The sequence below is a fragment of the Bombus flavifrons genome, chromosome 5 (assembly GCF_040668555.2).
Source record: "Bombus flavifrons isolate JBK064 chromosome 5, iyBomFlav1_principal, whole genome shotgun sequence".
NCBI lineage: Eukaryota > Metazoa > Arthropoda > Insecta > Hymenoptera > Apidae > Bombus > Bombus flavifrons.
In genome coordinates this window covers 8,727,659-8,745,757 of record NC_138446.1, presented here as the reverse complement: position 1 = coordinate 8,745,757, position 18,099 = coordinate 8,727,659, and the positions used below count along the sequence as shown (strand labels likewise).

At 34.9% G+C, this 18,099-nt stretch overlaps 1 protein-coding gene across 5 annotated transcripts in view; it reads right to left on the bottom strand.

The window, feature by feature from the left end:
- Positions 1 to 6,035: 6,035 nt before the first annotated feature.
- Positions 6,036 to 18,099, bottom strand: part of LOC138179749 (monocarboxylate transporter 10) — a 327,517-nt gene continuing 315,453 nt past the window's right edge. For all 5 annotated transcript variants that reach the window (XM_069112849.1, XM_069112848.1, XM_069112847.1 and 2 more), the window contains 2 exons: positions 11,965 to 12,171; positions 6,036 to 11,063 (listed from right to left, as the gene is read on the bottom strand). In XM_069112849.1, coding sequence (XP_068968950.1) covers positions 10,645 to 11,063; positions 11,965 to 12,171 — 626 coding nt within the window. In that variant the 3' untranslated portion in view covers positions 6,036 to 10,644. The remainder of the gene's footprint in view (positions 11,064 to 11,964; positions 12,172 to 18,099) is intronic.

Sequence of the window (18,099 nt, the reverse complement as noted above, 5' to 3'; positions counted from 1 at the left end):
GCCTGTAATTAGTATTAATTAACAATTAATAAATATATTTACTTAGTACGACACATTAGTAGCAGTATAATAACAGCGTGACAAGTATAGAAACTGTGTCGGGCGAATGGAAATGCAAAGTATATGAAAAACGTATACAGGGTGGCTAGTAACTGGTGGCACAAGCGGAAAGGGGGTGATTCTACGCGAAAAAAGGAGTCGAAAATATAGAATAAAAATTTTTCGTTTGAGGCTTTGTTTTCGAGAAAATCGACTTTGAATTTTCGCTCGGTACGCGTGCGGTACGTTATAACGAATCTCACTGTAGATCGTTGTCTCGATGGAAAATTTTTTTTTTAGTTTTTTTTCTTTTTTTTTTTATTTTTTTAAAAATCTACAATGAAATCCGTTATAACGAGACGTGATAAAGTGCACGCGTACCGAGCGAAAATTCAAAGTCGATTTTCTCGAAAACAAAGCCTCAAATGAAAAATTTTTATTCTATATTTTCGACTTCTTTTTTCGCGTAGAATCAGCCCCTTTCCGCTTGTACCACCAGTTACCAACCACCCTGTATATAGAGAAAAGAATGGAATTATTTACTCGTATATTTTATAAAAAAAAATCATCCAAATCTTTGAAACATAGCACTGTAAACGTAGAAAATTTCTGTGAAAAGTTATAGATTGCTGATGCCTTGATCACATTTTGTTGTAGTATCAATAGAATGAAAATGAAAACTTAATAACATTTTATTTGATAAATCTATGAATATTCAGTTACTTCAAATAAAATAAATATATATCCTTTTTCAAATTAATGCATTTTTGTTTATGCATATGTAAAAATTTGTCAATACATGTAAACTTATCAAATCAATATGTGCATACATTGACCAGTTAGTGTACATGTTTGCTGAATTGATACATTTGCTATAACAAAAATCTGATGGACCGTAAAGATTAGAAAAAGACTCTGGTCTTCTATGTTTCTTCGTGGATAGAAAGCTACGATTGTATTGTATAATAGAAAAACACTCGAGATACTCGTGGACAATGAGAAGGGAGGAACTGTCGTACGATGCTTGTTAAAAGGTCTCTGCGAACCTTCCTTCCTATCATTTATGTTTCATTAATTTGCGTTTGTCGTTTAATCGTTCGATTTCGAAGATACAAATTTCAAACTCCTCGTTCGGTTCGATTAAACCTACGTGAAATTTCTTGAAAATGTTTAGAAACTTTTAAAAATTCCTTACGGGGAATAAAAAAGCGTTGTGAAGCATATGGAACATAAAATGAAAATGGTTTTCTTTTGGTTCGTTAACGACCCAGTACGATAGAATATTATCAAAAAACAAAGTAATTTACAATTACGTATATTGTTTCATCAAACTACGAAAACGCATTAGATCAATAAATGCTTCACTGAAGTTCATTCGAAAAATTAGAAATACGAAAACGTTTGAATAATTTAAGAAACGTAATTATCAAATTCAATATTTCATACTCCATGAAATTCTGCGGTCTATGTGGAACACGAAATAGCAATTTCTATCTATGAAAAGCAATTGGATCAACGAAGCATCTACATAAACCTTAAGATGCTAAACAAAATTTGCTATTTCAAATATTTACCTAATATTAGATTAAACTCGAATATTAAACAACGTTGTATCAACAGAATGTTGATCCTTAACGGAATGAAATTTAAAGAGTTGAGAATTCGCATCTCCGGCTTTCCACTCAACGTTCGTCGCGATTGATCGAAATACAATAAGTCGTGGAAAAAACACACGGCAAAGTGTTCGATAAAGACAATTAATCCTACGACGAGTGAGTTCTTTTTGCTTGATTAATTAATTCGCTCCACTCACTCTCGGATATTACACTTCAAACGCTTGATCGTTCAAGAAGATACAAGTGTGTCGAAGAATTATTATGCGAACAGTGTTCTATAAAAATTGGCAGTATACAAACAATTCACCACAAAGAGAATCAACGAAGAGTATGAACATCTTGGAACAGGGATCGTTTAAAAAGAACGATACATCGATCTTTCTTCTTTTCTTTTTTCTTCACGCGGAAATTTTCGTATATCGTTCATCTAACTAGGCGAAACTTCGTACATTAAAAACTATACGACACGTTCTTAAACGACTTGTTAAACTTTTTATATCGTTGGTACTTATGAATTATCTGTTTTTTTTTTTTTTTAATAAAGATACCACGTTGGTTATGTTACTCGAAGAAGCTGCAGTAGATATAAATTTCTACTGATTTTGTGCTTCGATGAATTGCGATGCTTTCGTTCATCTCTTCCTCCAAACAAAATTTCACGTTACACATTTCGCTAATTGCAGTAATTGGTCGTTGAAAGTTTTATCAGTCTATGGCTGTTCAACGTACTTCGTTAACAATCGCAGTAAAATATTCATTTTGCTTTTACGATACGATAAGTTTGCTTTTACAACAACGTAAAGTTTCTTCCGCGATTATAAGACGATCATTTCCCAAACGCAAGGTATCTTAAATACAGTGGAACGTTTTACGCTTTGAGTTACCAAAATTACGATACAATTGAAAAATCTGAAGCTTTGGAAGTTCGCCGATGATCCTCTGATTTTCCACATCGTTAGTCGCACCAAATATTTTCCACTTTCTTCGTTAGTAGACTGTGGACGATTACGTAAATTCATAAAATTGTTAAGATAACTGAAATAATACAATTTAAGTACAGCTTCGTCTTATTTATTGAATATTATAACAAATAGTATGTCAAATTTTTCCGGGCACATTTTGTGCTAGTTTAGATAAGAGATACGAAAATACGGAAATTTTTATCGTTTCTGTCGATAGATACAATAGTATTAGCAATAAAAAGGAAATAATTGAATTTATTGTTTTATAAAATTCATTTCAATTGTATTTCATCTCAACTCTTCTCTCATATTCTTCGCATCCTGTTCATCGTGCGTTCTGTCTCTTATCGAATATATTTTCTCATTCAACGTAAAAGTTTACTGTTTGATCGAGCAATATCGAAAACTCAAGCGTATTATTCTCTTGATATTTTCGATCTTTCTCGTAACATTTCATCCAACCTTCGAATGAACATTTTTCCTTCGTTTATGTCCATCCAACATCCTCACGATGTTTGTCCGAAAAAATTGGCATATTATTTTTACGTAATATGCACATCCTGCGGTCTGGTAGTTCTATCCACAGTCTACTTATTTTACTTACAATTAGCAACGTTCAAGTAACGAAGCGACTTTCGAAAGGACTTGGACAGCGATTTAAGCGCGACAAGTGACAGCAAGAAGCGGAAGCGTGACGATATTGTGTCCCTTTTACGGGCTTATCTAATCTAATTAGCAAAGCGAATCGTTCTTCTTAACTTTGCAATCGTTTTCGTGGCGTTTTTTAATTCCCTTTTTTCTTCGTAATTTTCCATCTCACAAGCTTGCACTACGATGGTCTCAGAAGAGCCGATCCCGAAAAAACCCACGGTAAAGTCTATCGCGTAAAAGGGAGTTGATATTTTTGTTTGATTCGCGATAAACAAACGATGTTCGCGTGGCTGAATCGTCGCGTAAACCTAGAACACTTAATATTCAGGTACTAATCACTTTATCATTCGGTGACTCGTTTGCTGTGTATCAAAGTCTTCGAGATGAGTTGTTTTTATTTAAGAGCTAGTAGGAATTGAATGGTTGAACCTTTGGCTGATGTCGTCAGACACTGCGAACAGATTGCTGCGACAATTTTCTCCTAATCTAGTTTTGATTCTCGTCAATTCGATCGCGCAATTACTTTGCTGTAATCTAGTTTTGATTCCTGTCGTCTCGAAATCCTATCACAACGAAGATTCCCTCGAATCGTGCACAAGTTAGGTGAAAAAATCAACTGAGAAAGAAATTATTTACGAAACATCGTAGACGTTCTTCTGCATTTTTCATTCTTCTTTGTGTCAGAGTAGTTTTACTGTTCTCTAGGATCCAACAAATTAATTTACATAGTTTTGATTCGATACAAAACGAGTTATATTTCTTAATAGAATCGGTTACGTTTGTAAATCGTGGCCATTTAAAGGCGAATAGCGTGGAAAATTCAGAATCAGATTCAGTGTAGTAAATTAAAAGCTTCGTGGCGGTTCTATAACAGCTACTTGCTTTTTTGAATTCGCAAAACTCGTTCGTATGCGTTTCACTTAACTTAAATTAACGTTTCTCAACATAAATTTCTAAAGATCGTTTAATTTCCAGATTGAGCGTCCACAAAGTGCGAAATAAAATCCGAAACAGCTGTATTCATTTAGCAATTAAGTGTAGGAATTAAATTGAACTCTTATAACAGAATTGTATGAATAAACTTATCTTCCTTTTTAATGTTATAAAATATGATTTTCTAATCATTGTTGCAACCTTCCTGTAGCATTTATTCACTCTTAAATCTTCTTCTTGGCACGTTGAAACTTTTAAAACACTACCATAGCGTGCAAAAGAAGATTTCAATAACACCATAAATTTTGTTATCAGACAAAGCATGTTATTCGCTATCATCAAATAAAAGAGCGAGTGACATCAGCCGAAGATTAATATTGACTTCACGTGTTTCTCGATTGTTCGTCCTGGATCCTCGAATAAAGGATTCCCTTTTAATAGCAATTTCTACTAGAATCTGAATGAAAAGTTTAGTGAACTACTAAAGTTGAATACTTGTTTGCAGGCTGTACAAGCTTTTCTTTCATTAAAAGTCTATTCTTCCTCTGTTACTCTTTCATCTTACTTAGAAACTCGAAAGGAAACAACGATCGTCTCTCTAACAGAGACAATAATTGAGCTTTTGGATATATTATACACGAATTACACAAGATTCGTCGACATATTCAATCATGAGTGTGTCTTTTCTGACTCTTTTTTTTTTTTTTCGTTAAATCGTTAACATCGTAGGTATGCGTACATTTCAATTGTTCCTAAATTGTACTTACTTTCCCAGGTTTCTACGATACTGTATATTAAAACATAAGCAAAGTTTCTAACGATTGTAATGTGACGATCCTGGAGACCAGCTCCATCCTCTATATTTTATATCTCTAGAAATTCGAATCTCTTTTTCTCATGCTGCCACGATATTTCTCTTACTTTGTTCTGCATTCCACTTTCCTTTTGCTTTCGCCCTTCTGCGCTTCTCTTTCTTTTAAGTCTCTAAATGTTATTTCGTGAACACACACGGGAGGGAAGTATCGATCCATTTGTTAATGGGCGAGTGCCTTTTAAACGATACAAACGAAAAAACATATGACCTATCTCTCTATATTTAGACATTTTTGCAATATTTTCCATTGAGACGTTTGCGAGTTTGCTATTTCTTAAAGCTACGAACAGGGGCAACTCTCTATTCTTAATATTGAAAGCATAAAACAATTTGAATAATTCTTTTCCTTTTTTTATAATTCAGGTGTAAACGTTTGGGAGTTTAGAATTCTTTCAAGTCACGAAGAAAGACAAATTGTAACCTCTGCATCGAAGTATTTGGATGTTTGGAGCTTGTTAAAAAATTACAACGAGAAGATAACTTAATTGCATAAGAATGTTTCTCGATATCAAAATTGAAGAATTTGAAATAGTAGGACGATGATTAAATAAGGAAATATATAGACAGATACTTCTCTCACAGTAACATCGTAACTAAGAAACCATTAACACGAATAAGTATTTCCCTAACTTACTTTGATATTTCAATTATAGATCAGATAGACTATATAAATTCCATTTACATACATCATACATCTTAACACATTTCACTTTCTACCATCGACAAACGAGTGGCATAAAACCTCTTCATAGTGCATTTTAAGATTCGTTTCTCTGAACACCCATAATCTCTCTTTGCATTTACGTTTGATTCTACCAGTCGTTTTTATTAACATTCACGCTTATCTCGCGTTTTCGAGTCAACGAAGTTATCTTTTCCGAATAATCGGTCGTATTTTTCTTTTTATTAGAGGAACTCGAAGTGTCTTCTTTTGATTTTTGTTTCGTTTCACCAGATAGAATTCTTATTAATGAAATAATTGAATTTAACAATCGATAGTATAAATAAGGAGAATATGGTTCTAGTAATTCGTTAACTAAACATATTTACCTATTATTATCATTATTATTATTATATGTATTAACGATTAATATCATAATGATTAAAATAGCTACATTATGTTACTGGTTCAATGAACATCTAGATTATTCATTTAACTATTAGCCAACAATTAACGTTATTTATTCACACAATCGACTCTGACAATCTAAATCATATTTTGTACGAATCGTGCTTGAATATCGAATAAATTTATTATTTCAGGTAAATCGATCATTTACAAATAATAAAGAAGAAAATTATAGTTAAAGTAGTTTTAAAAAAATTCCTTGAGAAATTCATATTACTATTATTATTACAAAAGTTAAGTAACAATTCAATTCTTCAAGATACAGCTGGTATTATTGCTTCAGTCGAAGCTACAATTTTTAAAAGCACTTCTAAGGAATTTCTCTAATGTTTCAACAGCTACTAATCAATAAGAATCCAACTAAAAACCCGTTTTCTGTTATCCTATCTCTCCTCGATATTCCATAAATTCTATAATATTTTAACCACATCCAACAAGCAAAAGTCCACTTTCTATTATCCTGCGTTTCTCCAATACGCGATAAATACTCTAACATGGCAACAGTCTACTAAACCATACAAATTCAATCAAAGATTCACATCTCAATCATCCTATCTTTCCACCACGCTCGATAGATTCTCTAATATCGCGTTATAGTTCGATGAAACAAAGATCCAATTAAAAGACCGCTGTCTATCATTCTGTCCTTGCTCAGTACCCAATAAATGTCCTAATATTTCAACAACTGAGAAACAAAACTCCAGTTCTCGTTACCCTACGTTTCCTCAATACTCGAGAAACTAAAAGAAGCTGAAATCGTGCTTCGATAAATACGACCATAGAAATCCAACTCTGCTACGTCATATTTTCCCTCGATATTCAACGAACTAAAAGAAAAACACGAGGTATTCCTTCAAAAGTGACATTTTTAAGAAATCATCGCGTTCTACCATCGATAAATTAAAATGGATAATTAAAAAAAAGTTAAGATGGATAAGTTGTTAAAAGAACGCAGAACGTCAATCTGGCAAAAATAAGAAATTGACGCTTAACAAAGCAAACCACCGAAAGAAGTCACTTCGAGCTTTCTCCGCCTTGATCGGTGACTCGCGTTCGCCAGAAGCGTTCCGATCCCGGTAATCATCCACTTACGCGTCGATCGCTGGCATAATCGATGTAAACTGGAAAATTTAGTGATCGGCGATGGAACGTTGCGGGCGTAATTCGGCCGTGGGCGGTCTCGAACGCGGGCCATCGTGTTGTCGACACGCATCGTTTGCCTGGCATCTGCCAATCGGGCCCGGCTGAATAGAATTTCCGATGACAACGAGATTTCGATGTCAGCCGAGGCGCGCGTTGTCAAGCATATATACCCGGGGACGACGTCGCGATAATAGCCGCTCGTATTGTTCACGGATATTGCGCGCACAAAAGATCGTTTCGATTAACCGAACCGAGGCCGGATTACGCGTTTCCCTCCGCGCCGGTCCGCGCTCTGCTCTTCCGCTTTCCGGCCGCGCGCAACAACGGCCAATAATTGTCGGATTTTAAAGAGCAACGATGAGGGCTCGTGTTTCCACGTGGCTTCGCTGCTAAATTTATGGAAATATGGGGTGGGGGTGGCTTGGGGGGATGATGATGTACAGGGTGTTACCCAAATGGTGATACAATTTCAGAATCGTTAGAGTTTCATACTTTGTATTTAACGACGTTTTTTAAGTTTGTATTTTTAATTTTGAAGGTATATTAATAATTGCTGTAAATAGAATATTTAGTTGATAATGGAGTAGTATAAATTAATATAAAACATCAAATAATAATAACAGTACAAAAAGGAAACTCAAAAAATATGTTTCTGTCCGGATTCGTATGTTATCGAAGCGTAGACGCTGCGAGAATGCGAGTAGCGAAGACATGTAGAGAATAAGCAACGTAAGAGGTAGATGTTGCGAGGTGAAGTTTAAGTTGTGGGATTTAAGTAGGAGCTAAGTACGAGAGATGAGAAGCTTGGGCGTTGGGAAAGTAGAAAGGAGAAATGCGATTGAAAGATCGGCCAAACCCGGTGGAGCGGGTTCGCGGGAAAGTAAATAATTAAATAAATAATATGAGCTTCTCGGAGGCTAAAATGATCACGCAACTCCACCTTCTAGAAGATTTATAATTTCGTTGTTAGATTTTTATGCATTTATGGGAGATTTGAAGGCAGCGAAATGTACAAAATGCACGTGATAGGCGGAAAAGTATAATTAAGTTGAGATTTAGCATTCGTCATAGTATTTAGTAAATGAACAATCGTCTACCTAAGTTTCAGTTTTTTAATTATATTTGAAAGGATATGCCTGTGCAAAATTCTTCGCGTTAAATATTCGTAATAAGACAGTTACTGCAGAGATTTTGCTATTCGAACTAAAATCATCTAAGGAACGAAACAAGAAAGGAAAGATAAGGAAAGAGGAACGCGAAAAGGTGTATAGGATAAAAACAAGACAAAACGAAAAACATTAGTACTTCGTCTTTAATATAACAGTTTAAGTTTGCGTAATGGAGTACTTCAAATACGAATTTCATGAACCTGGTGATTTCTTCTCTCACGTAAATTCATCTTTTTTCGAATTGAATCACCAGTTTAGAAACACCCTGTATAATGAATGATTGAGAATCATTTGGCGCATTTGTTTGCGGGCACGTAATTCGGATATCGAACGAAAGGGTGGGATAAGTGGTTTAGGGAGCGACGTTTTCTGGCGTTTCAAAGCCTACGCGTAATCTGGCTTTTGTTTGCCGACGAATGGGAGAGGTTTAAAGAAATACGGAGGTTAAAAGTTAAGTAAAAGAGAAAGTTGAATAGACAGAGAGCAGAGTCTCTCCTTTGTGTCTACCTTCAAAGGAAAAGCAAAGATAAAAAAAAAAGCTGTGAAGTTGTTTAAGACGAATTTGACTAACGTCATTTAATTTTTAAGGTCTTTAACTATACGGGAAAACAAGTTTGTATTTTTAATTTTGAAAGTATATTAATAATTGCCATAAATAGAATATTTAGTTAATAATGGAATAGTATAAATTAATATAAAACATCAAATAATAATAACAGTACAAAAAGGAAACTCAAAAAATATGGATATAGTGCGTGATTTTTAAGTCGTGTTATGTTATAAGAAATTGTTTAATTTAAGTATTGTAAATTCTAATATCTATATTAATATTTTCCTGAGTTCTTTTAATTGCTCTAAAATCAAGTAAAAATTTGGTCATTTATTTGTGATCTCGAATAATCAATTAGATTTAGGAAAGTTGTAATACCTAGTTTTCAACAAACTTATAGTTCGATTAAAGAAAATCAATTTTATGGTTCAATGAAATAGAAACGGTACTACAGTCAGTAACTTCAAAACTGGTAAAAGGGTCGCCCTTTAACACGCTTAAACTCTGTACGATTATTCACCGGAAGGCGTGAAAAATTCCCAGAAAAAGAACGTGCTCTCCACTCTGCGATTCTCAAATCTTACAGAAGACGGTACAATCTCGGATTCACAGCGGTCGTAAAGATCTTTCCTTTATCGTAAAATCCTTCATTGTCTTAGATTATAGTCTTTAAGGCAAGCTGTTGCGAGTCTTTCTCTTTTTCTTTCCTTCTTCGTGAAAGCAACTGAGCAGAGCACGTACAGATTCACGTAAATAACGATCAAAAATTCCGCGATAATTATATCCTCGACAATATCCTTCTTACTCGAACCGTTTTCGATCACTTAAGGTAGATCTGGTTAACCCAAATTGTTCCATAGACCAAGAATGTAACAACGATAATATTCTTTAAAAGTTAAAAGTGTTCTTTAGAAACGAATATCATAAGAATCTATTTTATACGTAAACGAATTCCAAACTTGTGCCAGTAAGAGATTTGTTATTTCTTGAATTCTTGTTAGTTTATTTCAATATTTTTAATCAAAAGTTTGAAATCGCTGTGTGCTCTATAAAATGTATGGACATAAAAAGATTAGAGTTAGTTTAGAATTCTATTGTAACTTAAAAAATCCTTTGGTCATTCAGTTATATATCAAGACGTAAGAAACTTGACTAATATTAATATAATAATACTGATATATAACATTTCTGGCATAATTCCACATTAATAATAAACTTAGTTTTAATTATTTAAAAAATTGTACTTAAATCTTAAATTAGACAATTTTGTGTGTCATGATACAAATGAAAAAGTGATGGCAAATTTGTTACATACAAATTTACATTTCATTTAAATTCTAAACTAAAAAGCTAAGAGCTACGTTTGAACGAAATTCGCACATTTTAAATAAAAAATTTCTCTCGCCACGTACAACATCCTAACAGTTAACCAGACCTAACTTCAAACAACTAACAATCAACAAATCCCAAGAATTCTCCATCACAGCTCCAAGCTTGATCTTCGTCGTATCCAACTGTCTCCAACAACCAATCAACTATATTCGTTCCTTCTCCTGCTTTTTCCAATTTTTAATTGATTCAAACGCTTGTGGTGATTTGTTCGATCACCGTGACGTCTCTGTGCCGTCTTGGCCGACTCCTGTAGGAATCCTGATGACTCAGACCCTCTGGAACGCTCTTGCTAGGTCTCAGAGGCCCGTAGAATTGCGGTTGATAGTAATGTTCGGCAGTGTGCATCCTCTCCATTTCTCTGTCGCGAAGATTCTCCTCCATGTCCAAGGGCACGTGTAACGATTGTGATTTTGGCAACCTTGGCCTTGGCGGCGGAGGACAGGCACACGGCGGAGGTATGGTCACGTTGGAGAGGTGCGAGCCAGGAAGTAGAGGAGACGCCGGCTGGCGACCCCAGCCAACCAGGAAGAGCAACGCTGCACCGCACAAGGAACTTAACGTGCACGCGTAGTAACCCACCCTCGAGCTGTTCGCGTTCATGTAACCTGAAATTTAGAAATTAGGTGCTTTTAGCGAAGGTTGATCAACGAAAGAAAACACGAATTTCCTACGTGAGCAAAGAAACGCACTAGAGATGAGTTTCGTGTTCTGTCTTGAAAAATAGTGTTCCTCAAAGGATATCATGAAATTTACTTATTAATGAAATTAATCTATAAACAGAAATTTTGGTCTGGAATTTTATTTCTTGATCCGTGATTTTCCAGATGAGTATCGTTATGGGAATTGGCCAATGAAGGAAGACATGAATTTTGTATGGGGGTAAAGAGAATCCATTAGAACACGGTTTTAAGTTCTATTTTCAGGCACAAAGATTCCTAAAGGGGATCATGAAATTTGAAAGCTTCGTCCATGAAATATCGTTCTACTTTAACTGGTAATATTAATCTGAAAAATGAGTGTGTCTCGTTATCGGTCAGCGAAAGGAAGCATGAATTATGTATGCGAGCAAAGAGAATGCATTAGAGTGGAGTTTCAAGTTCTGCTTTGAAAAACAGGTCTTTTCGCGAGAATTATTTAACTGGAAAATTCCATCAATCAAATTTCTCCGTTTAAATCCGTAATCTAGGAATTGAATATCGTCGATGGGAGGTGATCGATGGAAGGAAATATGAATTTTGTATGTGAATAAAGAGAATTCATCGAGCGTGTCTTTTATCGATTATTTGATAAAATATATTTGTTTAAGAGCACTACGATTCTTTTTCGAATGTAGAATGAATCATTTTGTTCAATTGTTGAGAAATGCTCGATTTCTATTTTACGAAAAATACATTATATGTGTATGAATTATAATAATTCGAAGATTCGAATAAAGTGAATAATAGCATTTGACAAAAAGATACGAAAGTAAATGAACGAAATAAATCTGAAAGAAACGCGGTTTACCAGTAAGAGGAACTCCGAGAAGAATAGGTAAAGCTTCTGCGGCCTGCACGAGTGCCCAGGAGCGTGCAAAGTGTTTTGCCCTCAGTCTTTCGAGGGCCAGCATTTTCAGGGAGTAAAGTGCACCGCCGAGGGATGCGCCGTACAAACCGGAAGCCAGAACCAGCCCGTGGTAACCTTGCACGCTGCCCAAAGCCACCTGAGCTATGGCTGAAAAACGAGCGATGCATCTTCAGTCATTGATCTTGAAGAAAATAGAGAATATTTTCTTTGACGATTATTAAGTTGAGGAATTCAGAATATCTTTTTGGCCATTAGTTGCGGGATATCTAATTGAATTTTAAAATATTCTATTGTTTAATGTTCATTCGAGAAAATGAAAATCATAAGAAAAATACTGCAAATTCACGAAACGTGTCTTCATCACACACATACACCTGAATTTTAAATTAACATTTGGAATATCTGTGAGTTTTATATAATTTGAAATTGAACTGTACACCTATTCGCCTAACTTCCACCGTAAAGAAACTCATCAATTTTTAATATCACCAGGCAAAATAAATTCATCGCAGAAGACATTCATGTTGACAAATTTCGTCAGAAAAATGGCTATAGCAACATTCGATTTTTCCTCAAAACTGTCCTAAAGTTTCCTGAAAGCAGCTGATAATCCAAATATAACTACTTCGGAATTTACTGTATAATCTCTTATCTCATTAATATTTTCCTTGTTTCATAATCTTCTCTTTGCTCTCCCCTTTTAACGTTTTCTCCCCACCTTCACGTGTATCATTTCCTCTTCCAACGATATTTCTTCAGACATAAATAAACAACACAAGAGAGAACATAAATTCCTTCCACCCTCTTCGATCAGCCCCAAACTAAACCATCTGTAAATCGTCATATTTTTAACTATCGTAACATTCCACGTCCATGCACGTCACTCCCACACGGGAAGAGGATAAAGACGCAACGCGACGAAGCTGGCACATTCCTTGCCTGTCCTCTTCGTGTCGTTCGGAGGAAATTGCAAATTCTTTTCGTCGGATAGTTTATCTGTCGCGAGTGAATAGCAGCAACGTTGGCAACAAACTCGATCCAACAGCAGCCACCGGGATAAGCCGCTTTTTTGGTGGGTTGCAACTCTTCCTGGTCGCGCTTGTATATTTAGCTCTCGCTTGTCATCTCTAGCCGTTTCCACGAAGTTGAAAAAGGGACGTTTTCGCGTACACGTGTGCACGCTCGAGCTACACTGGCTTGCAAAAAGTATTTGCGCCCACCAATGCGTTTACTACTGAGTTATATGGCAAAAGAAGGTTTAAATAGGAGAAGTTGGTACAAAAAGTACTATACTTTTATAAAACATGTGTGATTGTATCTGATCAAAGCATTGGATAAATTTAATATATTAATTATATGTATAATTAATATTATGTATGTAATGTAATGTATTAAGTATATATATAAAATTAATATGTACAGTGCTGTAATAGATGTTAGCGATGTGGTGAAAAATATCTAATGTAAAAGTTAGTATTAAAAGTTAGCAACTTTGAATACATTAGTTAATTGCGCTGTAATTGTAGCTAACACGTTGATTGCCACGCGAATATCACATTTCATATCATATTTTACATCAAGCGTCATATTCGTTATAGTACACGTTTGAATATTTAATTTGAATTACTATCTCTTACTGCACCATAATGTTCAATCTCTGCAAAATATCGTATTTGCGGACATTCTATTTGACAATATTATCGAAGCCATACATATTGTTCAATATTTTTCAGTCCATGAAATTTATTTTATTTCAAGCGTTTCAAGAAATTTAGTAGAACGTGGATCACCAAAAACCGACAAAAAACGACAGTCAATGTGTTAATTAGAGCCAACAGTAATAAATTTCGTGTCATTTAGCAATACTTTCATGCGATTACAAAAATTTGTTATTATGAAAATTAAGTGTAAAATCTAATAAAAAAAAAAAAAATGAATAGTAATAAATAAATTCTTCATGAGAAAATAAGAGCGTGTACAGTGTACAGATATTTGTTGCAGCCACTGTATGCGTTAGGGTCGTCGACTGAAAATATGGTTCTTCGTTGATTACGAGTTACGTTTTCAGGAATTTTTGCTGCTACGCCCCACGTTTCAACTCTTGTTCCCGTTCATGGTCGTCGTGATGCTCGTCCAGGAATTAGTACGGCTCCCAGCCCGGGTTTACCCGGTTTTATTTCCCTCGTGGACGATATTTACGTTAATGTTAGTGGCGTGAAGTATCTTGTGACGCTTTATTGGTCATACGTGTTTTAAAGTTGTAATTGAAATTTAAGTGGTTGAGGGTGGTTCATTTTTGGGAAAATTTAGAGGCGTGGATTATTCCGAATACCATGATTTCTGCTTTTATAAATATCTTAATTCTTAACTGGTATTGGTAAATTATATTGTAGGATATGTAATATTGATTTCTTCTTATTAGATAGAACATAAGATAGAAATGAAATAAAATATTCTGAAATCAAGCGATCCAATCTAAATTCTTATGGAAATCTGAAAAAGTAGATTTAAAGCAATCTGTTGGCTTAGAAAACGATTTCCTTAAAACTCTATCAAAACACCTGTAGGAAATTCTTATTTATGTTTATAGCGTTAATTTCTAATTAAGTAATAATAAAACTAGTAGAAAATTCAATATATCTATACGTAATTAAGAACACAATTTTTCAACCAGTAGTACAGTTACATTGTTTTATAGATTCTGTTGTTTCAAGGCAATCGTAATATCATCTTTTCATTATTTATCATGATCGATATTTATATCAACTTTCTTTGAGCCCTTTTATAATTTGTTATATCGTATCATATTCCGTATTTTAGGATATTTTTTAGGGCAGCTGTTTTAAAGATGGAACTCGGGTTCGTGTGATAGAAAGTGATTAATTTCGAACGTTCCGTGAATCGAAGCTTACAACCAAAGTTAATGAATATTTGGCTTCTCGCTCTGCTCGTTTATTTTTTGGCAACATTTCGGTGATGAATATTGAATTCGACAGACGGTGATTAATTTCGGACAATTTTTTCGTAGCAACCTGCGTGTAAAATAACGTTTATACCGTTAATTATCGTTTACCAATTTACGTATGTTTCATTACCATATTTAAATAAACTTTCCAATAATAACGAATTGATTCCAAAAAATATCCTTTCCAATGTAAAATTGTAGATAAAATTAATATCTGTATCATCGTTGCGTTTCTGAAATATCTTCTGTACGGCTAAATTTTGATATTTAATTAAGAAGTGAAATATTTACAAAAACATTAGAAATATTAGTTTCTATAATGATTGGGTCTGTCTCGAAGTTGCCAGGTAATTGATGACTCTATAGAGAATAAATGTTATATTAATTTTCATTGGTCGTTAATCGCGAACGATTTGTTTAATGTTCTGCGCCAATGTCTGCGTGCGATTGCTATGAAATTTACGCGTTCTGGCTCCAATAAATTAAACCGCTATTCTATATAAAATCGGTAATTATATGTTAAATATTTCGTGTGTCTAAATTATGCACATAATTGCTCACGAAGCGAGATTTATCTAAAAGATCTTTAAAAAGCAATCAAAGAAACGAAAAAGATATTTCATTATATTAAAAATTAAATGTTTGTTTATTTTATTTCTTCCATTAATTCTAACAATGAATTATTTTTTAACAACAAAGTCACTGTACTTTACCTGATAAAATGACGTTATTTAACAAGAAGAATGTCACAATTCAGAAACTACCTTACAAATTATTGTTGAAGTTTATAACCCGTAATTATCCAATTACGATCCAAAGTCGTTCCGAAACAATCATAATACCCAGATAACATCACCGCGAATAAAAAATGTTCCAAATCATTTTTTCTTCCTTTCAGAAACCTCATCGCTATTAAAACATTTCACCGGATACAAAATAATCGCTTCACGATAATCGTCGTTTCTAGATAATGGTAACAATAAACCATCTTCTGACAATAAAACATATTCGTCGACGATCGATCTCATCCCAATTAAAACCAACGGTCGACTGAAATTACAGCAGTCGTCTTCTTTTTTACCATAATTTCCTCGAACAATGAGTTTCGAGCCTCAGGTTGGATTCGTCTCTGCGTCTCGTCGCGATTCTCAGATTCCTGGAAACGATCCGGATTCTGGTAGAACCGGCTCGGTCAATCGACTGTTCGCCCAGCGTGGGATTAAAATTTCACGTTCGAGCGCGCGGCCGCGATGAAATATTCCGCGCTTCTCAAACATCCACCGAACGATTCGACGATCGCGGGGATTTCGTTTTTTCTCGGAGATAACCGCGATTCCAAACAATTCCACGTATTTCGTCTCTTAAATTCTACATAGTGCGATTAAATGCAAGTAGTTTTTTCAAAGCTCACTTTTTCCCATTTTTTTCACCTCAATTTTTTTTACGTAATTTTCCACTTGTGAACGAGCGAGTGACGAATATCGAACTGAATCAATGGCAAGTGAATTTTGCTATGAAACGACTTTCGGTTCGGTTATCTGAATATTTTGGAATATTTGTCTGGAAAGAAATTATTATCCTCTTTCGAAACGACTGTGTTTGGTTGTTTTAGTTGTTTATTTAAAAAATTGTTTTGCTCGCGAGAGGAGAAATTATTCTATTACGAATTACTGTGATCTATTTTTTAGATTCTCTTGCACAATGATTATTATTACCAACTAATTAATTAGGCTATCAACTTCGATAGTAGTTGGTAAAATTTACTCGTGAAATTTATCGCGTCCGGCAAAAGACAGATTGACTAACTGTGTTTTTTGTAATTTATGATTGGTGTTCGATTAAAAAAAAAAAAGAGACATATGTCTTGCTTATGTAGATGCGTTTATTGTAACAAGATAGTATAAATAATTGTAAATTTCAAGGTACATTTAAAAATAAAATGTTTTTAATATTGCTACCTTTCTCTATTTTTCAATTTATGAAGCGGGCTGTGTATTTTGGTATTTCAATGCTTTAAAGTTACCATTTTTGCATCGTGGTTGTAGAAGAGTATCGAGTACCATATATACAACGAATTTTTCTTCTTTCCAAAAAATCCATACACGTTGCAAAATTTTCTATTTTTAGGAATTATATTTTTCTCAAAATTAATAATACGGTCCAAAGTTGATCGATTAGAAAACCCAGAAATACACATAAAAATTCTAACTAACTTTCCCATCAAAATTTATCCTTATCGCTTTAAGAATGAGTGTTAGAATCACGCAAACGAATCCAAGCCTCGTTTACATACACCTCACGAAAATAAAAAGAAAACACTACAATAGAAGTCAATGAAACAGCATACCAAGTACCAAAAGAGAACCTCAAGCTGAATTAAACCCCTATTTTACTACCATCCCATTATCCAACCAATTAGAAGCTCGGATCGAAAATCGACAGAAATATCCCTTGTGGTGGAACCTGCACAGCATTGGTAGATTAGTTTCTCCTTCGTTAACGAAATCACTGCGAGCCTGGGCTTAGCGTTGCGTTTTAAATGCGCTTCCTCTGTCCAGAAGCAACCCCATTAACGATTGCAACGATCCTCTCTCTCTCTTTCCCTGTGGGAGCGATATTCGTCTCCGTGTAGCCAAAGGAAAGAAAGGAAGGAAGGGTCGAGAGAGAGAAAATGTGCGCGCATGTATGTGTAACAGAGAGAGAGGTGGAGGGGGGAGAAAGGGAGAGAAGGAGAGAGGAGAGTGGCGAAGCCATCGAGGGGGTGACTCGAAAACAGAATGGAAAATACTTTGTGTCGAGAACTCGAGTCGAGGGTAAGCCGGCTGAATGAGGGGCAAAGACGTGTATGCGGCTGACACTCGAAGAGCCCAGGCCGCTTCAAAAGGGTGCACACAACCGGTAGAGGGAAGGTGGACGGGGGTTGAAGTCTACCCCAGGACTGAATGGGGGCTATACGTTTAGAAACCTCCGGACGACGAACCTTCTGGACGAAAGCATAACACACACGACGGTCACCAACGACCGTGATTACCCTTTCTACTTACTGGGTGCTCGAAAATATTTTTCATCGTGGGAAGATGGATAATTTCTTTACAATTATATTTCATTTT